Below are 24,941 nucleotides of genomic sequence, written 5' to 3' on the forward strand. Positions count from 1 at the left end.
TGCCAGCCTCTGCATGAACCAGTAGGACATGCTCCCGGATGACATGCAGTCATCAAGGCTGGTGTTTGCTTTAATATTTAGAGTGAGGATGTGATGTTTAGCCACACTCTGTTAGTAATAATGCTTTGTACTTTTACAACACATTTCCTGTAAGGATCTTAAAGCACTTTACAGACTTAAACTCTCATGATTCCCCTGCGATGAGCTGGTAGGCCAGCTATACTTATTCCCATTTTACAGGTGGGGAAACTGAGACACAGAATGTCAGTGGTGAGCATGTGTTATAGGTGCCGGATCTGCAGAGGCTACCTGTGACAGCCCCTGCTCGGGGACCTTGCTTCTTTAGCTCAAGTTGTAGCTGCACAAGACCTCCTTTTGGTTCCAGGCACGTCAGCCAAGATAGCAGGTGTTGTGTAAGTGACTCGGCCACGATCAGATGAGGACTCTGATGGAAGATGGAGCTCCTGGCACCCAGTCCTGCCCTCTGCCCACTAGGGCACGCTCCCTCACTGGCCAGGGCTGAGGTAAACAACCTACTGTGGGTCTGTGCCTTTAAGAGAGTCAGGAGGCAGCCTGGGGGGGACTGGGTGTAACCTTGTTGAATCAGTGAGACTGGAGGGGGTTGGAGGCTGGACAATAGTTCTGAGCTGGGTTGCTAAGAGCTTGGAATTCCCCATGGGGAGGGGAGCAAGGGACCTCCAGAGGGGGGCGGGCCTCACCCTGCTGAGCGGCAGGCAGCTGCACCAACCACAGAGCTGGCTGGGACTTACCTGGTGCGGCTGCCTCCGCTCAGGTGTGTCCGGGAGTCCTGCCCCTGGACAGACTTTCCGGGAAGGGAGCTGGGCATGGAGCCCATCGGTGCCTGGAGCCCTGTGAAGGTGGCGCAGTGGCTGAGAGGTGAGTGTGGTGGAGGTTTCAGGGCTGGCCAGGGGCTGGAACAGATTGTCCGGTGGGGGGTGCTGAGAGCCATTGAACCAAACTGTAAACCCTGTGTGTGATGGAAACCACTTCAAGCCAGCAGGCATGGTAGCACCCCTCATTCCAGCACCTGTGGCCAGGGGGTGCACTCCAGCCCCTAGGGCGGGCAGGCGGCTGCCCGCTCCCACGGCAGAGTCTGTGCTGGCAGGAGGAGCTGTGCAAGACCTGCTGGGAGCAGGAGTGGCTGAAACCTTCTGGGGGGCCCTGGCAGAGGCGGGTGAGACTCATGCGGGCATGGCGTGGCTGGGCACGGCTCGGATCCCTGCCCTGGGGGAGGAGAGGCATTCCTAGGGGAGGATATACAGTCCAATGCAGGGAGGTGCACATGCTGGGGTGGGTGGATATGCAGCTCTCTGGGGACCTGCCAGTAGGGAGGAAACAGATCTGGCAGCCAGGGAAGGCAACTGGTGTTACACACTTGGTGGGATGGGGGAGAAGGTAGATCCGGAGGTTCTGTTCTCCCAGTCTCCTGACACGAGGACGAGGGGCCCATCAGTGAAACAGAAAGGGGACAAACTCAAAACCGCCACAAGGAAATATTTTTTCCCCACAGTGCGCAGCGAGATGGTGGAACTCACGGCCACAGGATGCGTCTGAGGCCAAAACCTCCGCAAGACTCCAAAGGGGTTTGGATGTGTTTGGTGGATAACAGGAATGTCTGGAGTTAGACGAGTTAATGCTATTCTGGAAGTGCATGCTTCAGGGCTTAAGCCAGCCTCTAACTCCTGGGGTTAGGAGGGTTCCTTCACCGTGCTCTGAAGCAGCGGGTGCTGGTCTCTCTCCAAGGTTGGCCTAGGTGGTTTCTGATCGAGCCTGGCAGTTCCTGTGCCCCTGAGGGAGCGGCGGTGGTGAAGGCGAGCGGACAGGAAGGCCTGGCAGAGCTGTCAGCAGAGGGGGAATCCAGGCTGAGGTGGTGGTGGCAGATGTCTGGACGTGGGCAATCTGGGAGCAGCTGGGTAGTGACTGCGTTTGCCCCTTTCAGGCCTGGACAAGGTGCTGCAGCAGTATCCCTTTGAGACGTGGTCCCTGACCGGGAACGATTTGCTGCAGCTGTCCTATCGGCGCTTGGAGGAGCTGGGCCTGAGGTGTGTTGGCCATCAGGAGCTCATTCTGGAAGCTGTGGAGCAGCTGTGCGTGCTGGTGAGTGAGCGACCGTGAATCTGGAGTGAGGCCCGCTCCCGATCTCCAGCACCGCCTGCAGTGAGCGACGGTGAGAGGGTTCCCTCCCAGGTCTCACCTGCGGCCTTGCTTCCCAGAGGGAGGGAGCTCTGGGATTCAGGGGATGGGTGGATTTCCCCCCCCCAGCAGTTTTGGGGAGCAGTGCAGAGTTGTGGGGTGTCTGCCACCCTCAGTCTTCGTTCTGAGCCGCTCCAGGGCTGGCTCCTCTCTCCTCTGCTGAGCTAGTTTGGATTGTTCCCCCAGAACTACGAGCTGGAGACCACCAGCCTGGGGACGCTGACGGAGAAGCTGCAGCAAGTCGCTTGGACCACCCAGACCCTCATCCTGAGCCGCAGGAAGGTGACCGCGTATGATGGCGAGGCCATCGAGACGCCCTCCCCGGACCTCCTGGCCTGCATTGCTGAGCTGATCACGGCGGCCAAGGGGCTCTTCACCTGGCTCAGCAGGTACTTGCTTCCCCAGTCTGCAGAGGCCAGGGAAAGAGCATGGAGAGACTGGAAGGCCAGGGCCATGTAAGGAGGGATCCCACATGATAAGGAAGGGGATCGCTGAATGGCACGGGGGGCAAGCTACAGGCCTTCTGTTTCTGTGGGGTTTGCATACACTGTCTTTCCAGAGGTGGAAAGGGATGCCAGACCAGTGCTGTCAGGACTGGTTGCGTGGCAGCCAGTGTCTCCCTGGCCAGAGGAGGATGGTCTATTAGCACAGAGGGACAAGGCTCCACTCAGTGACTGGGGAGGGGAGGGCTGTGACCACGCTATTCTTGATGATGGTGAAAACAGCAGCAGGCCAGCCTGGAGCCTTCTGTGCAGAGAAAGGGCACATCATGGGCAGTGGCTGGACAAGGGTCCTCTGCCCGTGTGCTTCTGCCCTGGAGGGACCCCCTCTTGGGGCCAGAGGGGAGTTTCGTCTCCACAGCCTGCTCATTCCTTTGCTGAGCCTCCCCACAGCAGAAGTGGCTCTATGGGGTGTGGACACCTGCGTGGTAGGAACAAGACTGAGACTCCCAGCTTGTTCCACTGGGCGCCCGGCAGCTGCCCACTGCAGGCGAGGAGCTCTGCGTTCTGTCACCGGCTGTTTGTGCCAACTGGGGCCCCTTCAGAAAGCTCCGTAAACTCCTGGAAGACTGTGTTTAAACCCCTGGCCCGAGGGGAGGACGGTGCCTCAATTAACTTGAGGCTCGTTGGGCCCTCTCCTCTCCTGCCTCCGTTTATCTAATGACTCCGTCTCACTCACGCACCTCATAGGTATCTCTTCTCTCACCTGAATGATTACTCAGCCAGCCGGGACATTGTCTCGCTTTGCGGAGAACTGGCCCAGATCCTGCAGAAGGTCAGTAACGAGGGTTTAAAAATCCCAAGAAACCAAAGCCAGACTGTGTCAGGGTTGGCATGTTTGTGTGTTACCCCTGAGATGTGCAGGGGGCCTGTGGATATGGGTGACGTCTCTTCAGTACTCGTGTCGTGCCGGGGTGTCTCATGACCTCGGAAGTGAGAGTAGGAGGGGCAGAAAAGGAGGGTGGCCCAAATACCATGGTGATGGGCACAGTGTAAGGACTGACAGTCACACACACCGCACACACTTTTCTCACTAGCAAACGATCAGTGAGATGTTTCCCAAAACTTCATCAGGATCTCCCCTCCAAAATGTTCCTCCTTGGCTGATAAATACCCCCTTTCCCAAGAGAGCGTGAACTCCTAGCGGGACTGGGGAATCTATTTATTTGTTCTTATTTCAATTCAAAACATTTTCTCTTAGTCTCGGCAACACTGCTTGACCAGCAAATATTCTGGACGCTGTCAATTTAACCACTGTGTTACTAGCCCCTGGGATTTTAAAGCTTCTTTCCCATCCTCTAATTTGTCCCTCGTCATGCTTTGTCTGTGCATCTCCCTCAGCTCAGAGAATGAAAATTGCTCATGTCTGTTTCATGTTTGTTTCAAAGTCCATTTCACTTTTGGGCTGTCCCCTGCTGCAGTGTTTGGGTTACTAATGCTTTAGGTAGATGTTGTTTAATAATGTGTGTTTTCATTACAATTTAAATCTGTACTGGAGACCTTCCTGTTGCTCTTAGTGTGTCCATACATCTAAATGTTGGGCCACTTCTGAACAGACAAGTGAACCTTGCACCGGTTCAATAGTATATTTTTCAGGGATAAAGCCGCGTGTGTTGATAGACTAGCCCAATGTCCAATTTGGAGCTTGTCGCTTATAGAGGAACCCAGCCATATTCTTCTGCATTATGATTTTTATCCGTGAAATCTGGTTCATTTCATAGGCAAACAATTTGCCCTTCCAAAGTGTTTTTATCGGACACGGGGCGCCGTCCCCTCTGTCAGGGACGGGTTAGCGGTAGCTGAGTTAGATGAATGGATATTGGTGGAAGGATGGAGAGTGTTAAAAGAAGGAATCTGACTGGAGATTATAAACTGTCAGCTGATGGAACAGATAACCATACCCTGCCTTTCAATAGTTCCCTTTCCCTACAGTTCTCAAACTGATTTACAAACATGAATGAAGCCCTATTAAATAAGTCAGGGTCACCCACATGTGTAGATAGGGAAACTAAGGCACAGAGATGAACTGATTTGCTCAATGTGTCAGGACTAAAATGCCTGAATCCTGGCTCCTCATCTCCTGCTCGAACCACTAGACTCATGACTATAAGCAAGTCGCTGCTGAAGGGGTGTATGTCGGAGTGGTGGTATTTGGGTAATAGGAAGGAGTGCTGTTAACTACCTTCATCCTCCAGTTCTCCTCTGTTCACACGTCTTCTGCAGTGCTCCTTCATCTTGCATTCACAGGCTGCGAGATGGTAAAAGCAGACTCGGGTCTCGGCATGCCTTCTAGCCAGCAATGCCTTTGTAGTCCACAGGGCCCAATGGGATCCCAAGTATGTTCTGACTCTTCTAACAACTTCTTGGACCCCAGCAGGGCTCTCCAGCTAGAGTAGAAGGTTAGCAGGAAGAGGTACCCACCGACAGCAGTGCTGGTAGTTCAAATCCTAGGCATGCGCCTTTCCTTCAAGAACCCACTTTAGGGGCAAGTCCATGGGTACCTGGGGAGCCCATCAAGGAAGGATCAGGGAGGGACAGTAGGTTTTAGTGTTGCAAACATGTTGTGAATGCTTCCTGGAGAGAGGTCTGGAAGTGGAGCATCCGTGCCAAGTGGAGAGACCGCGCTTTGCCTGGGGTGTATGCCATCAGGTCACTTGAGCCCTCGTCGGTATCTATCTTGGGAATGGCCTTGCTTTATAGAAAGGTTATGGCAGTGATTCACAGCTGGCCAAAGGAACGTGTGTCCCTGAGATGCCCAGGGAAGGCTCTGTGCCTCTGAGGTGCTGCCCAGGGGAACGTGGGATATAGGGGATGAGAGAGCCATGGGTGTATCCGCAATCGGACCCCTGGCCTGCCACAGCTCAGTCAGCTGCAAGGAAGGAAAGAGAAAATGACCAGTGTGAGCAGGGAAGGGACAAGGAGATAAACAACATCAAAGTGGGGGTGGGGAACTGTTCTTTATATAACCCTGTGATTCACCCTTTGAGATCAGGTTCCGGGCTGGGGGGGAGCTCAGTTGTCCGTAAGACTCAGCTGAGCGAAAGGGAGGAGAGAGACTAACGGGCCGAACCAGAGATTCAGGGGACGCTGTTCTGCTGAGCCACAGGTACTGGGAGCTAATAATTCTCCTAAAGATCCTGGCCTGCTCAGGGTGGAATGCAGAGTCCGGGGCACCCGCAGGAGAGGGCGTGTCAGGAATGGGCTCTGGGCTTCTCTGGCTTTGGAGACAGGGCCTGGAAGCGTGGAAGGGACGGGTAGCTCTGAGGTGGGGGAGGGGAGATTGTGACATGGAGAGAGATGGAAAAGGAGACTCAGAGAAACCTTAATGGCTTGTAAATGAGTGGGAGAGGGATGGAGGGCAAGGGGACAGGGTCTGGGGGGCAGGAGACAGGGTGGAGGGCTAGGGGATGGGGTCTGGGGGGGAAGGAGGGAGGGTGGAGTGCTAGGGGACAGGGTTGGGGGGGCAGGGGCAGGAGGGTTTAGGACTGTGGGGCAGGAAGAAACTGACCCTACTAATAACCTAAAAGTAGAGCCTGCTGGGATATTTTAGGGTTAGAGCCAAGATCCACCCGTGCAACAGAAGGGCGCTCAATGCCTTGCCTGCTCTACCTTGCTGTGGTTCACACCTTCCTCTGCCATGCTAAGCCAGGAGGTCCCTGCCATTGTGCCCTGCGGGGTGGGGATTCCTTTCTGCTCCCAGATCCAGAGGTTGGTGTAACTGTGTCTGAGCAAGAATGGCCTCAGTAAGGCATCTCTCACCCATTACCCCCTGTCCCCCATCCCATAACAATGGACTCTTCTCCCTTGGGGAGGGGACGGAGCCTTCCAAACACCGACTGCCCTCTGGACAGACACCCCTCTGTGTCTAGCCCAGCGGCTGCCCCACATTCTCGCCACGTGCGCTGCCTGGGTTGACCAGTTCATTCTTATTTCCCATCTCCAGGGTGTTTCCCCCACTCCTGCCCTCCAGCAATCTCCTCTTGTCTTAGTCACTCTGATCTTCCAGTGAAATTCCCAAGAAGAGGCTGGAGGTGGGGCCTCGGGGCCTCATCCGAAGCCCCTGGAAGCCAAAAGGAGACTCTCAAAGGTCTGTCCTTAGAGCGAGGAGTACCTCCGACAGCAACTCGGATCCTGGATCCTCTTTCCGTTGCTATACGGAGTCGTGTGAGGGCTCAGCGCAATTGCCCAGTGACTCCCCAGCCAGATTGTCGGGGAGTCGGGTGCTGCGTGGGCGGCTGCGCGCTGTCCGCCCCCATCCGGGCTAAATGGCAGAGACTAAAATGACCTCTTGGCAGAGTACCCGTCTCTGGGAGCATGAGTATCATCAGCCCACCTGCAGGGGCCAATCGCCTGTCCTCGAGGATCCCAGTGTGCTCCTTAGGCCTAGATGTGATCGGCCAGGCTTTCCCTCCCCCAAACACGGGCTTTCTCGCAACACGCAGCCGCTGTCTGGGAGGAGCCAGGCGGCACTGACGGGAGTGTGTGAAGAATGGCGTCTCCGTTGGAGACAGCTGGAGGAGTCGAGGCTGGTGGAATGCAACAACCTGCCCTGGAAGCGGGCCAGGATGCTGGGGTTAATCCTGCTGCTGCTCTTAAAAACCAGTGCTGAGAAGTCTTTCGTGACCACACAGCCTTACGTCTCGCCTGGAGGCCAGCGGCACGGCACCCTCTGGGACAGGGCGGGGGCATTGGGAGAGGAGCCACCAGCACCTGGAACCTGTGGGCTGTGTTGTGATCCCCACCGTCATCCCAAGCAGGGCCGTCATGATCTGCTCCTGGCTTGGAAGAATCTCGGGGAGTTACAACATATAAAAGCTGGATCGACCTAACTTATTGCGTGTCTCTCGTTCTTCTAGGACTGCGGAGTGTCTGAGAGAGAGAACCGGATCCTGCTGATTGTAAGTATGGCTGTGCCGCTGCCGTGTGTGTGTGTGTGTGTATTCTGCAACCCTTGAGGTCGCTGCTGCCCTTCTGTAGAGGCCGTGAGGTCCTGGCGGGTTTCCGGAGGAATGAGTCTTTCCTGCTGTCCTTCAGTGCAGGCACCTCGCGGGGATCTGTGAGAACATCTCGAGCTGCAGCCCGGCAGCCCTGCTGAACCAGACTGCCATCTTGGAGAGCGTCGACCTCGTGCCCACCGAGCCAGAGGACAGTCTGGTGAGTCCGCTCCTCCGCCACTGGCTCACGCTGGGGACTCGTTTGACGTTTCCAAACTCTGTCTGTCCCTCTTTGCAGGGCATCGAGATCAAATCCACTAACTCCTGCCTCCACTTCATAGCGGGAACCGCCACTAAGGTGAGAGATTTGTCGGGGCCGGGGGGTGGGGGAGGAGATGGCTTCTGATTTGGTCTTTCCAGCCTGCAGGTGCAGGGAGATGGCTCAGAACTGGTGTCCCAACATAGCCCCCTTCTTAAACCTGCCTACACTGGCCCATAATGAGCAAAATCCATTTTCCCCCTGGGTATCAGAACCCCCTGGGCTTGTTAAGGCACCAAACCCTCTTCCTGAACCAGCTAGGACATGGGCTGCACTGGACAGGACTTGGCTGAGTCCTTCCTACTCAGCTGCCTTGTGGCCGTGTGTCACGCTAGCCTTGGCCAAGGCTTCAGCCGGCGCCTTGGTTCAGTCGTCTCCTCCTGCGCTCACGCCTGTGATTGAACGGGAATCGCCCAAAAGATCAGGCCTGCGAGTTAATGGTTAATCCCCCTTTCCTGAGCCCCTCTGACTTACATCAGCCAGAGAGCTGCTTAACTCTGATTAGGCCGCAATGTAAGTGGCTTGAGAGCTTGTCTCCGCTTCCCAACGAGCACGGTTCTGACACCGCTCGGGTCTTTTCCTTGCCTCTCCTCCTAGTCTCCAGCTGACGACTGCAGCCAGATCCTGCCGGGGGATGAGATCGTTCAAGTCAACGGGCAGGTGGTGGTAAGTATGTCCCTGTCCTCGGTCCGTTAGCTTGCTGGTCTCTTGGGACAGCCAAAATCCTACTAGGAAAGGGGGTCTCTGAGTGTAGCTGCAATCATGGCTGATGTATATGGTCTGCCCTGGCTGATCCTCATCTGTGTTAAAGTGGGGAAGAACCTCACACTCGGTAGGGGGTGCAGCCTGGCCTCTGGTTAGAGTGGGGGGCTTTGGGTTCTAGTCCTGACTCGCTGTGTCACCTTTGGCAAGTCACTTTCATTCTCTCTGAGTCTGGTGGGGCTCCCCACGTGCGAGACTCTTTCCCAATGGAAGGTGTGATCCCAGCCCCGAAGGGATCAGGCTAAAACTCACTTCAACTCTGGGCCTTGCGGACCCCCTCCTGGCAAGGGGATTGTGCTGGCTCCCCCTTTATAAAAGGCTCTGAGGTCCTTGGATGACAATGCAACATATCCCTACTCATGTTTACTAAGACTGGTTGGTTCCCACTTAATTGCCCTGGACCCTCTTGACTGTAGGAGTCAGATGCCACTGGGATGCTAGAATGGCTAGTTTCCTTTATTAGAAAGCCTGGTGCTAGCTTTTTTTTCTTTCCTCCATCCCCTCTTCGCTCTCTGACTCACATGCTGCATGGAGGAGAAGCAAATGCCACCAAAGCCTGGCTTCCCCCTCCCCCTCCTCCATTCTAAACACAAGTGCTTGGGCACACCCAGGAAACAGGTAGAATCGCTGTAAGGAACCCAGTGTTTCTACCCTGACTCTCTGGCAAACCACATGCTCAACAGACTGAAACCAGATGAGAGAGGGGGAGGAAAGGAGGGTTTCAGGCTCAGTGCTGGGAGAGGCCAACACCCAGCACTTGGCTGAGCTCTCCACGCTTACCAACATCAGTTAATTTAGCCTCGTAAATCTCTACTGCCCACTTGAGTGGGGTCAGAATCGTTCTCTCCATTTGACCGTGAAGCATCTGGTTAGGTGGGTGACTGTCTGCTTGAGCTGGTCAGAAAACGGGTCTTTTCCTGTGGGAAGAAAAGTTGACTTTTCAGCAAAAAATCAAAATCTGAAACAACTGGGTTCAGCAATGGTGCTGCGGTACCCCCTGGGAGTTGTCATTTGAGTGCTCTTGCTCCCATCTCCTCTATACCTGGGCTCCCTAGTTGGACTATATCTCCCATGATGCACCAGTCTCACCTCTTGGGGAAAGCAGATGGTGCATGACAGCATCTCTGGCTGTGATGCAGCATGGGATATGTAGTCAGGCTGGAAAGCCCAGCATATAGAGGAGACTGGGGACATGAAGCAGCTGGAATACAGCTCCCATGAGGCACCACAAAAGATCTATCCAAAATGAAATGTTTCAGTATTTGAACAAAACCTTAACCTCTTTATGGGCATTCAGGTTTGCAGCAACAATAAAATCAATTTCCACAGAAATCAGATACTTAGAAAAATGGAAAAAATTGTTCCATTGAAAACCAGTTTTCATGGAGAATTTTCAGCCGGCCCTCCTGCTGACCCTCTGACAGGGAGGACCGGCTGGCTGGCTGCAGGCTATTAGCTGAATGTCTCTGACTTGGCCGGTGGTGCTGCGGAAATGGACAGTGAAATGAGAAGGGCATGGATGACTAGCTTACGAAACTGCTTTGATGGCCAGGTGTTTAACTGGTTTGTCACGTCGTTTGGAATCCCTGGTGGGCATGGTGGGATTGTTGCTGGCTAGCTGGATGTCTTGTGAAGTGCGTGGTTGCTGAATCACACGCCTATAGATTCCCTTGTCTGCACCATGGAGCTGTAATAGATGCAGGTGTCTAAACCCTGACCACTGCTTGTATCAGGTGCCTAGGGAGAGAAACATCCCCTTTCTGAAATCCAGTGGCTCGCGGTGCTCATGGTCCAGAGTAATAGTTACCAGACACGAGATCAAACTGATGGCCTCACCAGCTGACAGAGCCCATGTAACAGAGCAGAATGACTTGCAGAGTTGCCTGTTTCAAACAGCCCATTCAGTGTGATTCGGCCTGTGCTGGCGATGAGCACTGACCTGCTAATCCCATGTGTAGGTGGGTTGGACTCGAGTGAATCTGGTAAAGAAAATACTCGAAAAGCCAAACCAGGTGACGTTGGTGCTGAAGAAGATTCCACTAACCTCTGTGGGGTCCCCGTGTTCCCCCAGGTCTCCGTGCCATCAGGTGAGCCCGACCCGGTACCCCCACACCCCCAGCATGAGGACTGAACCTTTACTTGCTGTGCTGGATAGGCAGTGACCGGCTAGGAACCCAGTGGTGCTGGGCATTCGGAGGTGGATCGCAGGGCCCTCTCTGCCTGGTCCCCAGGGCTAGCCGTTGCTGCATTGCTGTCTTTTTGGAGGGGGCACCAGCTCCCATCCCCACCCAGCATGCCTCATTGTGCTGGCTGGAGGCTCCTTCCTGGGGCTTAGCAGTTCTGCAGCTACCCTTTCATTCCAGGCCCTATCTCGGGTCAATGCTTTTGTGAAGTGCCCCGAGTTTCCTCTGACTCAGTGCTGAAGGCTTTGTCCCAGCAACACAGAAGAGCACTAGTGTGGTGACCCTGCTCTGCTGTGCGTCTATTGAGCTCCAGTGGTGCGCAGGATGGAAATTCGCTGACTGTTTTATAGGCACCTGGCAGCTTCTTGGGTGCTGCAGAATCTCCTGGCTTGGAAAGCAATGACTCTCCAGTAAGCTTGGTCTCCCTGCCTTCCAGGTAAGAGCCCAGAACCTTAATCCAAAGTGACTTCCTGTTGCTAATCTTTCCCTAGGCCTCTCTAGCGGCTCTGCCCTGTGGCTTTGTTGGGAGGAGTGATGAGTCATTGTCTGTTCATCACAGAAAGGTGGGGCGGGCAGGGACCTCAGAGGTCTAGTCGAGCCCCCTGCGCTGAGGCAGAAGTCAGTAAACCTAGAATCAGCATCTCTCAGATGTGACCACTAGGGGCTTTTCTTGCAGCCATGGGGGGGTGGTAATAGCCCCTCCCTCTCCCTGTTGCTCCTGGATGCACTGCCCTGGTGTTATCTGCTGGGGCGGCCAGCCAGGGTTGCGCCCTGCCCTCCTCTGGAGACACTTGGGGCACAATGCTGGAGGAGCAGGCAGCCGGTGAGTTCCCCACCTTCCCTGGGGCGGTGGTGCTCAGGCTTTTGGCTTCAGCCCTGGGGTGGTGGGCTGGCAGGCGCTGGCAGGCACTTGCAGGGCGGCTTTGGGCTCCAGTCCCAGGCTCTGGCCCCCTGCTGCCTCCCCCAGCCCCTCATCCAGGGCTTAATCTGTCCCCAATCTTGGCAGGGCTGAGTAAGTCTGCTGTGAAAAGTGATACCTGTATGTTTGTTAATTTCACTTTTCACAACAGACTTATTGGCTAGCAGAAATCAGGTATGATGATTTGGACGTGTCTAAGTGCCTCTTTCTTTGTTTCTCCTAAAGCTAATTAAGTATTTTAGGAAAAAGTGTGAGAGTGGCCACCAGCAAGAGTTGGGGGCTGCACTCTGGGCCATCAAAAAATTTGTCCTGAGAACCCCTGTCCTAGACTATTCTTGACATGTGTTTGTCTGACCTGTTCTTAAAAGCCTCTGATGATGGGGCTCCCACAACCTCCCTAGGTAACCTGTTCCAGTGCTTCACCACCCTCCAAGGTAGAAAGCTTTTCCTAATATCTAACCTAAAAATCCTAAATTTCCCCGGCTGCAAACCAAAGCCAATTACTTCTTGTCCCACTCTCAGTGGACTCAGGAAAACAATTGATCACAGTCCTGTTTATCACAACCTTGTAGGTGTTTGAAGTCTGTTATCTTGTCCCCTGTCAGCCTTCTCTTCTCTAGACTAAACAGGCTCAATTCTTCCAACCTTTTCTTGGTCGGTGGTGTAAGTCAAAGACCCTGCTTCTGTAGGTTTGCTCAGGTAGAGGGTAGATCTGATAAGATCACCGTCACCAGAGCAAGGTTCCTGTTTTCAGGCTCGCATGCCAGGGAAATTTGTAATGTTGTTATGAATTAATAAGCAAAACTATTTGTTTCCTTAAGGATCTTCTGGGGGAAGGGGTGGGGAGGTTGAAACGATTAAAACAACCCTCCTCTCTCCTCCGCATCCCATCCTTCCCCAAATGCAAAGGTTCCTGTTTCCAGGGAGGAAATGTGGTCGAGCTTTTGGATCAGACACTGGGAGTTGGGACTCTGGGTTCCATTCCCAGTTCTGTCATAATTTGCTGTGTGACCTGAACAAGTCACAGCACCTCCATGCCTCAGTTTCCCCATCTGGAAAAGGAGGAGGAGATGTCCTTTCCTCACAGGGGTGTTGTGGCCTTGCTAGGCAGTGTTTGCCTCATGGATAGGGCCCTGGACTTCAACTCCAGAGACCTGAATTTTATTCCTGGCTTGGCTGCTGGCCTGCCAGGTGACCTTGGACAAATCACTTTAAATTTAAAAAAAAAAAAAAAAGTCTGTCCCTCAGTTTCCCCATCTGGAAAATGGGGATAATTTATGAAGTGCTTGGAGATCTAGGGCTGAAAAGCACCACAGAAGATCTAGGCAGTATTTATTTATTTATTTTATGTTGTTTTTATCTGGAGCCTCGCACTTGTTTTGCCCCACTGACTTTTCCATTAAGTAACATTTTGTGTGGGAGAGGAAAATGATGCAGCATCAGCTCCTAGATCGCACGTATGGTGCCAAAGGTAAAAACGGCCCACGTGACCAGCACCGACCGGCATTGCTTTGCTGAACTGAACTCTGATGAAACGCTCCCACCCACACACCGTTGGGGCTTGCAGGGTGGCGCGATCCTGCTGAATAGCAAACATACCACAGGGTTGGTTTGCTGTCAAGTGCTAGCTAAAGGTTTCTCCTCTCCTGAAGCGTGATCGCCGGGTTGGAATCGGGGCTGGACTCTGCGCTGGATCTCGCCACTGACGAAGAGGAGGAGTTTGTCTCAAGCCACCCCAGAGAGGAGACCAGGGACTTCCTACGGCAACTCCCCACTGAAGGTAGGAGAGAGCAGATATCCTCTGCATCCTGTGGAAAGCAGCAAGCCCTCCTCTGAAAGGCTTTCCACACTGGTGCGAGCTCTGCTTGTTGCAGGTTAGTGGGACTCGATTGTGGGCAGATACTTGGCTGAGAGTCCTGTGCCCTGTGCAGAGCAACACTGGGACCATAGGTGCCGACTCCGTGGGTGCTCTGGGGCTCGAGCACCCGTGGGGTGGGGGGGGAATAGGGGGTCCTCAGCACCCACCAGCCACAGCTGTTTGGCAGGGCCCCAGTGCTGCCAGCAGAGCAGGGAGCAGCTGGCAGAAGGTGCTGGGGGAGGGAAGGGGCGCCGTGGGGGAAGGGATGGAGAGGGGGCAGGGCCTCAGGCCAGAGCGGGGATGGAGCACCCACCAAGGAAAAATGTCAGCACCTGTGACTGGGACTCCTGTTATAAATGGCGCCCGCCCCGGACACTCTGTCTGCCTCCCGTACAGCGCCGTGCACATTTGAGCCCCTATCTGATCCTCTTTGTGCTACTGTGATATAAGTAAGTCAGGAAAGGGACCAAGCCGACTGGAGTCAGGGCAGGTCTAAAGAGTGCTGCCGACTGCTTGGAGCGGAGGCCTGGGTATCCGGCGTCTCTTCCTGGCTTGGGTGCTGACTCACTGTGCAACTTTAAGCAAGTCCCTTAACAATGCTGTGCCTCAGTTTCCCCATGTGTAAAACAATACTGATAGTACCCTCCTTGCAGGGCTCTTCTGAAACTTTCATCAACTAAGATTCCCGGAGATCTCCTGAGAGATTATCCATTGTGTGATATGTGCAAAGGTGCTCCATGTAGGGCACATGCAGAGCATGTGGTAACATTGGTTCTGGAGGGCCAGCTTCCCCACAGAGTTTGTTTGGTTTACATGGCCATGGGGTGGGGGAAGTGAGTTGAGACTACAGTGTTCGGGTAAAATGTGGCATGGACGATACTGTGCTTCAAGCCTTAAAGGGTAGGCCCCTTGCAAACCTCAGGGCTTGAGCAACTGGAATGGCGCTCATGTTACAGAATAGAGGCTTTAGTGGGGCCAGCTGGGGATCTGGCCCTAAATTTTTAACCAGCTGTCTGACCTCTCCGTGCGAGTGAAATACAAATCGCTATGTGGCTCAGAGGTGTTGGAGTCCCCCTGACCAGTTTGATCTTTGCAGGCGCTTCAGCAGCCCCTACGTTGGAGATCCAAGCTTTGGGGGCAGGATTTGAAGGGCGCAGCTCCCCCGTTGCTGTCGCTCCAGCCAGACCCAGCACCTTGGAACTCGGATCTAAGGAGTCCCCAGAGAACGGAATTGGGAGCAGAAGTCGGGGACCAGAATCTCCCGCTCTTCCAAACAAGGTGAGAGGAGAGCGAATGAGCCTAGGCCAGTCTCTTCCTGTGTGTCTGTACAGTGACAACCCTCTGGGCCTGAGGTGGCTGAGGCCTCTAGGCACTAATGCAGCACACACGACTAAGATAAACATGGATGGGGTTGAGAAGGCCACATGGGCTCCTAATGTCCCTCCCCTATTAGACCAGAAGGAACTCCATTAGAAATTTAAAAGGCAACAAATATAAAACTGAGATGAGAGGGAAAAAATCTTTAACTTTGTGTGTGGTGAACTTGTGGAACTCACTGCTGCAGGATGTCTGAGGCAAATAACAGGACCCTCATCTTCATCCTTAAAAATGATTGGGATTTTCAAATGTGCTCAGGGCTGGCCTACTTCTGTTCCCAATGAAGTCATTGGGAGTATACCCTACCCTGCAGTTAATGTCACCTGGTGGGCAGGCAGCTGCATGCTGAACCAGCTATAGCTCCGGGTGCTCTAAGCAAGAAAGCTATGATCACCCAGCCGTTTCCCGCATACAACGGCCAGCCAGCGAGTGCATTGTCTGCTCTCCACTGGCAGACCAGTGCCATAGACAACGGCGTCTCCTGCACTTTATCGTCTGCCTCCCAAAAGCCTAGTGAGTTGCTTGCATGGCCAGGATCTTTGTAACCACATGTATCTGTGTCCTCTCCATCCCTTTCAGAGCAGCACCAAGAGTTGCTCCAGGCAGAAAGGTGAGTGGCCTCCTCCCGTCCCCCTGTGGGTTTGACAATCTTGAGCATTTTGAGTTAACCAGGGGATTGGAGCATTTCCTCCCCTTTCACAAAGGATTGTTTTTCCCCAGGCCCAAGGCGCATTCTTAGGTTGCACATTAACTTGGCCACAGGGCCGGTGGCCCAGGGCAGCCCGCCAAGGAGGGTGCCGTGCGCAGGGTTTGCCTGAGTCCTGGGGGCTGACCGGGTGAGCAGCAGCGTCTGGAGGGGGCGGGGGGGACCTGAGCTGCAGGGGGGCAGTTGGACAACCAGCCAGGTGACTCCTCCTGATCAGGGCTGCCCCTCCTCCCTCCTGCTGCTCGGCACTGGGAGCGTCCTGTTTGCTGTGCAGAGAGATGGGGGCGAGGCTGATGTTGGGGTGTCCCCCTCCCCCCACCCATGAACCCGGTCTGCACTGAGCTGGGGTGACAGGACGGGGCGGGGGGGGGGGGGGAAATCTGTCCATGCTGCTGCCTCTCTGGGTCGGGCAGCTGCCTGTGTCTGAACAAGCCTTCAGGCTCCTGATCCTGAGGGCTTTCTTAAAGAGACAGCACGCTCCTACTCACTCAGGCGCCATGCACGCGCGCTGTCTCTCCTCACTCCCTCCGCCCCCCCCCCAGCCCCCTAGGGGTGCATGGGGCAGAGGAGCAGCAGTCCAGCGGGGGAGCGCCGGAGGGGGGATGCAGGGGTGTTAGGGGTGAAGGGGACACAGTGCAGGGGTTAGGAGTGAAGGGAGAGTGGGGATCCCGGGAAGCCCTTGAGGGCCAGGGGCAATGGGGGGGAGGGCACCATACCCACGGGGGCCAAGAGCACCAAAATGCACATTTGCCCAGGGTGCGATTTTCCTAAGGCCGGCCCTGCTTGGCCACACAGCCCAGAGGGAAGAGGGGTCCCGTGGGATGTGGCTACCCGGCGTTCTGTGCAGCTTGGCCGCGAGATGCAGAACGCACTCAGGCTGCAGAGCCCTGGAAGGAAGGGCCAGACATGGTGCTTGGGGCTGCAGAAGTGGTGTCCGTCTGGTGCCGCTTCTCTTGGCTGCGGAGCAGAATCTGGGTGTTTCTGTTCTGAGCCTGGGGCTGGGAGAACCTGCTCTGATCCTTTCTCTTCCCCGCCCCACCCTTCCTCCCTCCGTCCTCTGCTCCTTGGTGAGCTTCTGCCGCGGAAGCAAGGGGCTCAGCACTGGGCCGAGCCAGGCCTAGTGCCGGCCGGCTGTGCTGTTCCAGTCCCCTCTCCTCCCCCGCCAGTGCAGCTCCTTCCCCATCTCCTTTCCGCTGGCTGCCAGCTGCTGCAGTCCATAGTGGTTTTGGGGGATGGAGAGAGTCCCTCCAGGGGCTTGGCTGAGAACCACCAAGCTTATTTCCTTTGTGACCAGAGGCAGACTGGGATGAATGGCCGGCGCATTTACGGGCGGGAGCAGCTAGGGCCCAGGCTCACCATTGTCCTGCACCAAAAAGCATGGGACTTTCCCCACTGCCCTACAGGGCTCCTCTGTGTCTCCGCTATCCCCTAGCGGTGAGAGGGCGCAGGGGGTGGGGGAGCCTTGCAGAGAAGCCACTATGAGACTGCTGTCGGGGCAGGGCTGGGGCAGGATTCATGGGAAGCGGGTGGCTCCTCTTTTGGAGAGAGCTCCCCTCGCTGTGCCTCACTCCCACTGCCCCCCTCTCCTCCTTCCTTGCAGGAGTGGCTACCAGGCTGAGCCGCCGGCGGGTGTCCTGTCGGGAGCTGGGCAAGGTGGACTGCGACGGCTGGCTCCTGAAAAAGAAAGACCACGTGGGATTCATGTCCCAGAAATGGAAACGCTGCTGGTTTGTGCTGAAGGGCCACATTCTCTACTGGTACAACCAGCCCAGTGTGAGTGTGTCCCTCAACGCTGGGGATTAGTGGAAAGGGGCAGGTCGGGGGTATACAGAGGTGCCGTGTCCTCAGGGGGCTTAGGGCGGGAGGGAAGAGGGCATTGGCTGCTGGACTCCAGAGATCCTGAGACAAATCTACAGGGACCGTGTAAAGTGAGACAAGTTAGAGTTCGCTATGCTCAGAGCCTATTGGACTGCCCCAGGCCTAGGTCAGCCCAGCCACTGTTGGGTTAGGGAGTCTTTGCAGGTGTGCCGAGGAATCAGAAGTTCAGAGAAGGGGGGAGAGATTTCTGTGCCTCTCCCTCCCGTTAGCGGCACCTTCTCTCTTGGCCCAGTTGGTGCATGTCCCCAAATGAGACTCCTCTACTCTCCGATAACTCAGTGAGCCAAATTCAGAGGTGATCTGTAAGAGGGGTGGGTGGGTGTAACAGCCCCACAGAGAGGGCTGGAAGAAGGTGGATCCTGCACCAGCTTTGTGGGCTTTTTCCCCACTCTCTGACTCCACCAACCCCATTTCTAAGGAGAAGCCTGATCTCTTCTGGAAAGCGCATTCAGGTCTATGTACTGAAAGGCCAGATAAGAAGAGCTGGGGATTATTCTTTATTGTTATAATACCCAAGGACAGCATGACGTTGTTGATTTACCTTCTTGGTACAGTGGCTCTCCTGGCCACAGAGTCCCACATGATGCCCCAAAACCAAATGAATCTTGCTTCTAAACGCCAATGGCAGCAAAGCCCCCTGTGTGTGACATGCCCCTTGTTTCACCGCCCAGGACGAGAAAGCCGTAGGCCTGATCAACGTGTCGACCTACGACCTGGAAAGCACCCGGGAGCAGAAGAAGAAATAGTGAGTACGGGAGATGCTGAGCAGAGACCTCAGCTTCGGGAGAGGAGGGCGAATTTAACCTGGGAGAGGAGGACCCTGAAGCACGGGTGGCGTGGGAGCGCTCTCCGTAGGGCAGCACATCCGTCGGAGCGCTTGGTGCCAAGCCGATTAGCCGTACGCAACAGTGCAGGAGCTCTGTGTGGGGAGAAGCTCCCAGCTGCTCCAGTCCCCGCCTCTCCAGCAGGAGGCGCTGAGTAACAGTGCTGTAGGGGAAACAAGCAGCCCCCTCCCAGCAGCTGGAAATGGGGCTAAGAATGGGACACCTGTTTCACTCTTAACTAGGGGGTAGTTACAGCTGCCCGCTAATACGGGAGGAATTTGTGGAAAATGCAGCCGCATCCTTGTTCTTCTTTCAGTGTCTTCCAGCTCTGCCATGAGAAGTACAAACCTTTCGTCTTCGCAGCAGAGACTCTGGCTGATCTGAGCATGTAAGTAGCCGGGTCGGGTTGGGGCAGGCCAGGCTGTCCCTGCATGAATTTGACATCGCTAAGTAAACACCCTGCGGTGATCCATGCAAACCATGACTGGCCACAAAACCCCTCTCCTTGCTTGCTAAAATACCCGGATGCAGTTAAACTCCAGCATTCTTGGGAGGGACTGAACCAGCCTGAATCCACAGTTCCTGTGGTCACTGGAGGCTGTGTCCAAATGGCCGGTACGATTCAGTGAGGGCTGTGGTTCTCAGGCTGAGATTTGTGGAACCCGCCCCAACGGGCCACAGACTAAAATGCTGTGGGGACCATGCTTTGGAGGTTTTGGGCTGCCAGGAAGGGAGGTGGCTGTGGAAGAGGGCCGGATCTCTCATTCCCAACGGGTTGCAGAAGGAAAAGGCTGGAGACGCATTGGTCTGAGATGGCTTTCGCCACACGTGAGGGGGTGCATGTGATGGAAGGGGAAGTGCCTGGGAACCTGGGAGGGGGTCTCTTTGGTGACTGTCCGTGATCTGTTCGTCTTCCCAGGTGGGTGAGTGGTTTGATCACCGCAAAAACCAAATACAAGCTGGCCCAGGAATCGCTCCCACATAGAGAAGAAGGTAGGAACCAGGCACCTTGCTGAACAGGGCTGGAACCCCACATGTGAACCAGCTATTACATGCCATGTCCCTACAGGGTGACTGGATGAGCCCCTCCCAGAATCCTCCTGACTCCAGTGGGCTCCACTCCCGTATCTACGTGAGCTGGGGGGAGGCAGCAGTGATGCAAGTGGTCTGAAGCGTGTGTGGGGCGGAGGGTCTCTCTCGTAATCTGGGAGCAGCTGCTTCGGGAAGACAATGCTTAAAGTGCACCCCTCAGAACACTGCTCTGTTTTCAATTGGCTGGGTCTGTAACTCCCACTATTCCCCCCCACCCCCGCACGGGTGCACACAGACATTTTAAGTACTGGTGGGGAACCAAAGCTCTTGGATCTTGGAGACCAGTCAGTCCGCACTGCCTCTGGCTTGGGGGTCAGCGTGGGCCCTGTGGCACCCTAGGGTCTGGTCTCTTCTCCAGAGTTCTGTGCTCAGCTGGTGAAGGCCCAAATGCACGGTGACCGAGATCCGAAAGGAGGATCACACACGAGCGATTCGCGTGGGAGACCTGCAATGTGGCGGGATCCATCCCGCTGGCATCGGGACTCCGTGCAGTGATTGCTGATTCATGGGCCTTTTGACAAAAGCGAGGGGACCCCAACTTTGTGGGGGACCCCAACTTTGTGTGCAGGGTAGGACCTTTGAGACTAAAGAGGGACACCCCTGAAAAAGGTGGTGAGTTTGGGGTACAGGGGTCGGGGGAAAGGGTCCTGCTCTGCATTGACTGCTGGCACCCCCCACTCCTCCCCGCTTTGAGACCAAGAATCCAAAGATGTGGGCGAGCCAGGCTCTGTTCCAGCTCCCAGTCTTTCCTTTCCTGGCCTGGGAGCAGCTTGCTGCACCTTACGGTGGGGAGGGGGTGAAGACGAGAATCCTATTGCTGAGCCATGAATCCTCCAGTCAACAAGGGGCAGCAGGGCTGGAGCGATGTTGGGTGACAAGACGCAGTGCGGCCTAATGGTTAGATGGCCAGCTTGGGGACCAAGAGGCCTTGCCCCACCTTCCCACTCCGTGGGGATCATCCCCAGCTGGCAGGCTGGGCCCCTTCTTCTCGCTAAAGTGCGGTGAGATCCTTGGATAGAAGGCGCTGGAGAAGGGCAGCTTGTGCTGGGCAGGAGCAAAGGGTGGTGGCTGGTCCAGGCTTTCCCGCTGACAGTCCCCTCTGCGCGTCTCCCGCCAGACTGCTACAGTGAGACGGAAGCTGAGGATCTTGACGACGACTCTCCCAAGCCTGGCTCTGATCTGGTGAGCGTCACCGGGGACGGGGGTGGACTCTACCGTCCAGCCGGGGAGAGCCCTGGCCCTGTGTGATGGGACATGGGATCAGCTGTTGGCCCTCCCTTTGCGGATGCTGGCGGGCGGGGCTGCGTCGCGGGTGTCAAACGCGGCTCGGCAAAGGGCGAGAGGACGGTGGCTCTTCCCAACCTTCCTTGCTGTTGGGGGGCGGGGCGGGTCTTTAAACAGAAATGTTCTTCCCCAGCTGCCAAGGAGAAGGGAGCTGCTCACCACGCTGGAGAGAGCCCAGCCCAGTGCTGCAATGGGGAGCCCTGACTCCACCGGCCCAGTGGGGAGCCCCGTCCCTGGCAGTGGCAGGCCCTGCTCGCCCCTGGGTAAGTGCTAGTGAGATCAAGCCTGGATTTAGGGCCGCTGTGCTCAGTGTGGCCCCCTGGTGACTGATCCAGGTAAAGCAGTTAGTGAACCCACGGCAGACTCTGCTCACAAAGTTGGTTCTTTCGCTCAAGCAGAGCGGGCTCCGGGGGGCGGGGGCGGGGGGTGGGTGGGGGGTGTTACACAAGTGGGTCCTTTCTGGGGCAGGTCGGCGGGAGGGTGCTGAATGGAGGGCGGGGGAGGAGTTGTCAGGGCTTCTCCTTTGTTGTGGAGAATCTCCTATGGACACCCCACCCATCCCCTTTCTGTTCAGCCTCCCCCCAGGATCTGGTCTGGTGTGTCCCCGTACGATTGGTGTCAGAATGTCCAAAGGGCCATAGATCCTGTTGTGGCACCAACATGCCGTTCCATGAGCTAGCCGCTGTGTCTGGGGAATGTCATATTTCTCCAGCGCCATCTGTGGACGTTCTTAAAACCCTCTTGACCACGGAGAACCAGGGTCCTGAACGGGCTGTCGTGCTGAAGCCTGATCTGCTTGGGGCCATCCTCGCAGCAGGCATCACCTGCTCCCCACAAGTCCATCACCCTGGCACAGAGGCTGTTCCAGCCCCACTCTAACTCTATCTGCTGTGGCTCTCTTCCCCCGCCCCCTTCCTCCCCCCGCCTTATGCAGACTCCCCTGGCGAAGAACTGGAGTCCCTAATTAAGTGTCTGAAGCAAGGCGGGGTGTCTCTCATCGGCACGTGCCAGCTCGTGACCCACGAGCAGTACCGCAAATCCTTCATCAAGCGCAACAAAAACCCCCAGATCAACGAGAGGGTTCACCTGGTCCGGGCTCTGCAAAGCACGCTCAAAGTAGGTGAAACGTTCAAGCCCCCTCGCCGTGTAATGCCCTCTGACGCACAAGCACTGAGCCGTGGGGAATGTTCTTTTCCTTTTGCAGGCGAAGTTGGCTGAGCTCCAGATCCTCAATCAGCTCCTGAACGACTCGGAACTGACCTCGGAGAAATTCAGACACTGGAAAGAAGAGCATCAGGAGTTATACCAGGAAATCCACCAGTGGTGGGTGCACCAGCCAGGCCAGGCTGAAGGTCTAGAAGCAGAACTTGGCGCTGAATCCAGTCCACAGGAAGCTGCCGGTGCGAGGCCGTAACACATGGAAATAAGGCAGATCCCGGGCAATAACGTTCCCTTCATGAACCTCACTGCAGGGAATAACACGTCCTCCTCTCATTCCAGAGAGAGAGTCCTGTCATCTCGTCCCATGAAGAAACATGGTGCTCTGAGAGCAAGGAGGAATGCTGCTTGCTCACAACACGCAGTGCGTCAATGTAACTGGAAAGTGGGATGCATTTTAAAAACCCCGTTTAAGACACCTTAGAGCAGGATTTTATGTAGGGAACCACTTTTGACAAAGCCTTGTAATTCCAAGGACTGAGGGAGGAATTCTCGGAATGGATCCTCGGTTGGGTCTAAAGAGAATTGCTTGTTTTAAAAGAACTGCTGTTTCCATTTCCCAGTGATGTTTAATTAATCTGCATCCATATACTTCACTGACTAACTGACCCCAGCTCTGTGAGGCCAGAACAGTCCCTCTGGGTATAATTCTGAGACTGGGATATTCAACATGTTGATGCCTTGGCATTTCTCATCACTCGACATCCATCCAGAGCCCGATCAGAACCAAGAGCCCGTGTGATGGAAGATCTTTTATGGATAGAAGGATCAGAGAAGTGCTGCCTGGCCCCCTCTGGCTCTGCTTGTGGCGGTAAATATTCATTTGATAAAGAAAGGCTGGTTTTCATATATGTACAAATAATTCTGTGTAACAGTATTTGTGAGTGGACAGAGTCAGACTCTTTAAGTGCCATTCTGTGCTCTGCTACTAACTCCAAGTGTGACCTTGGGCGATTGCCTTAGTTTCCCTATATGTAAAAGGGGATAAGACAGATCTGCCTCACAAAGCTGCTGTATACTTTCATTTATTCATGTGGCCAAAGCTCTTTGAGCTCCCCTGCTGCAAGGCCTTGTTACAGATGTAGGCTGGCAGTCTGAGCCCGAATAAAGATCTGATCCAGCTCCCCTCGAAGGCGAGGGATGTGTTTGCTGTTGAGTGAGCTCTGCTTTGTTCTGTTTAAACATCCTGGACCAGTCTACCGTGCATTGGAAAGAGAGCCGACATCCCCCCTTCTCCCCCCACCCCGAGACGTGTGCTGTCAGGGTTCCCGTTACGGCTCTAAAATGAGCTGTGTAGATGTCACTTTAACATTGCTTCCCCTTCATCCCCCAGTTGTCAGAGCCCAAGCACCAGCCTGAGCCGCAGAGGGCTAGTGCTGTAAAAACAGCTGTGTAGACAAGTCTGAGGAGACGGGCTGGGAGGCTCACTCCTGACACAGCGTCGACAGGCTGACAGCAGCTGGCTCGCTACAGCCCTGCCAGTAATTTGAAGTAAAAGATCCAGCTGTGTTCTAGTATTTTAACTTTGCCATTTTTATTTTTTGTTAATCAAGTGCCTGAGCCCAAGTCCCTTTCCTTTGCTGGCAAATCAGTTCAGGGCCTGTTCTAGCTAACCTCAACTCTTACAGGGACCCAGGTTTGAGCTACTGAAATGCACCCACCCTGTCCCCCTACATGTGAACCAGAAGCTGCCTCTAACAGGCATTTCCTTGGTTGCTTAGGGCAGGAGACGGTTGAGCCTCCATCATCTCATTATCTTCAGCAGCTGCCAGGACTGGAGTCCACTTGGAAGCTCAGGGAGAGTCTTTCTCTTGCTTTCAATAGGCTTTGTTGCCTGAGCGTGCCTTCACCCTAAAGTTACCACCCTCGCTGCTTGGTTCTGCTGCCCCAGCTTTCCGGACAGCCGGAACTGGCTCACCAGGGCATTAAGCTGTTCCCTTGCTCGCCACCTCGCTCTAATTCGGTAACTCCAGTCTCAGCTAGGCTCTGGGCTTGTTCCTGTTGGGATGGGGAAGATCCCTCCATCCCTTGCGAGCTTCTGAGAAAGGAAAGCAGCCATTGTTCTATTTTTCTATTGTCAAAGCGGTTTTCTTTTTCTAAGCACTCTACCCTGCCAGATTTATATACAGCAGAGGTTCGATTTTATGTATGATCCAACCACTTCTCTGTTCCATCCTTAACCTCTCTGCATCTGGCCACTTATAGCTGGAATAGACAGGGGTTGCCTGAACCAGGCAAGGTTGGTTTTCTTAAGCCATGAATAAAACTGCGTTGATGACAGGTCCAGCTTTGCCTCCTTTTCTTAGATTTTAAGTTTTGGAATAGCAGCCTGTCTCTACAATGCAGGGAGTAGCTGGCTCCACGGAGACAGGATCCCAAACCCCTCTGTGCAATAGTCTCTCTCTACCCCTCTTTCCTTGCTTTCATCTCGCTTCAGGGGCTGGCCTCTCCTGCCTGGAGGGATATTCAGCCCCTCTCAAGAGGAAATAAGATGACCCTCAAAGAGAGGGACTATGCTAGGGTGCTCTGGAGGTGGGTGATGTCATCATGTGTTGTGTTACCTGAGCACTTCCAGGGCCTCAGACCAGAGCAGAGTCTAGCTAGGGCCGGGCCCAGGGAGAGCAGCTGAACACCGCTGGCCTCTGCTTGAGGACCAGAAGCATTTGCATGCCTCCTTCCCACCCTCCACCAGCAGCAGCAGGCACCATCCCACCCCTATCAAATCTGTGCTTGGAGAGTCCCGACTCTGCTGCCAGCTATGCTCCTCCCTTATCAATTTGCTTCGGCTGGATTACCTCTGGGTCAGCCCCCACTGCCAGTTCTACACCCCAGCTCCCCCCAAAGCTGCCCTCACTGTGCTTCCCCTGCCCCTT

At 55.0% G+C, this 24,941-nt stretch overlaps 1 protein-coding gene across 2 annotated transcripts; it reads left to right on the forward strand.

The window, feature by feature from the left end:
• Positions 1–647: 647 nt before the first annotated feature.
• CNKSR1 (connector enhancer of kinase suppressor of Ras 1) lies at positions 648–23,228 on the forward strand. 2 transcript variants are annotated; one of them, XM_073317531.1, is made up of 21 exons: positions 649–897; positions 1,961–2,118; positions 2,401–2,603; positions 3,405–3,489; positions 7,571–7,612; positions 7,749–7,868; positions 7,947–8,006; positions 8,565–8,633; positions 10,688–10,816; positions 11,263–11,348; positions 13,484–13,611; positions 14,786–14,967; positions 15,646–15,676; positions 17,373–17,545; positions 18,322–18,395; positions 18,791–18,862; positions 19,394–19,467; positions 20,684–20,748; positions 20,984–21,113; positions 21,785–21,966; positions 22,055–23,228. In XM_073317531.1, exons 1-21 carry the CDS (start codon positions 846–848, stop codon positions 22,262–22,264), a joined length of 2,325 nt encoding a protein of 774 aa, XP_073173632.1. In that variant the 5' UTR covers positions 649–845; the 3' UTR covers positions 22,265–23,228. The 2 variants fall into 2 exon arrangements, with proteins under 2 accessions (XP_073173630.1, XP_073173632.1); XM_073317529.1 differs by having other exon boundaries at positions 648–897; positions 7,749–8,006.
• Positions 23,229–24,941: the final 1,713 nt, after the last annotated feature.

Source organism: Lepidochelys kempii, chromosome 19 (assembly GCF_965140265.1).
Source record: "Lepidochelys kempii isolate rLepKem1 chromosome 19, rLepKem1.hap2, whole genome shotgun sequence".
Taxonomy (NCBI): domain Eukaryota; kingdom Metazoa; phylum Chordata; order Testudines; family Cheloniidae; genus Lepidochelys; species Lepidochelys kempii.

Excerpts from the sequence above, each read along its gene's own strand:
- CNKSR1 (XM_073317529.1), top strand. The coding sequence starts at position 846 with ATGGAGCCCATCGGTGCCTGGAGCCCTGTGAAGGTGGCGCAGTGGCTG. Across the intron at positions 13,612-14,785 it reads ACGGCAACTCCCCACTGAAG|GCGCTTCAGCAGCCCCTACG; the intron begins GTAGGAGAGAGC and ends TGATCTTTGCAG. Across the intron at positions 21,967-22,054 it reads CTCTGCAAAGCACGCTCAAA|GCGAAGTTGGCTGAGCTCCA; the intron begins GTAGGTGAAACG and ends TTCCTTTTGCAG.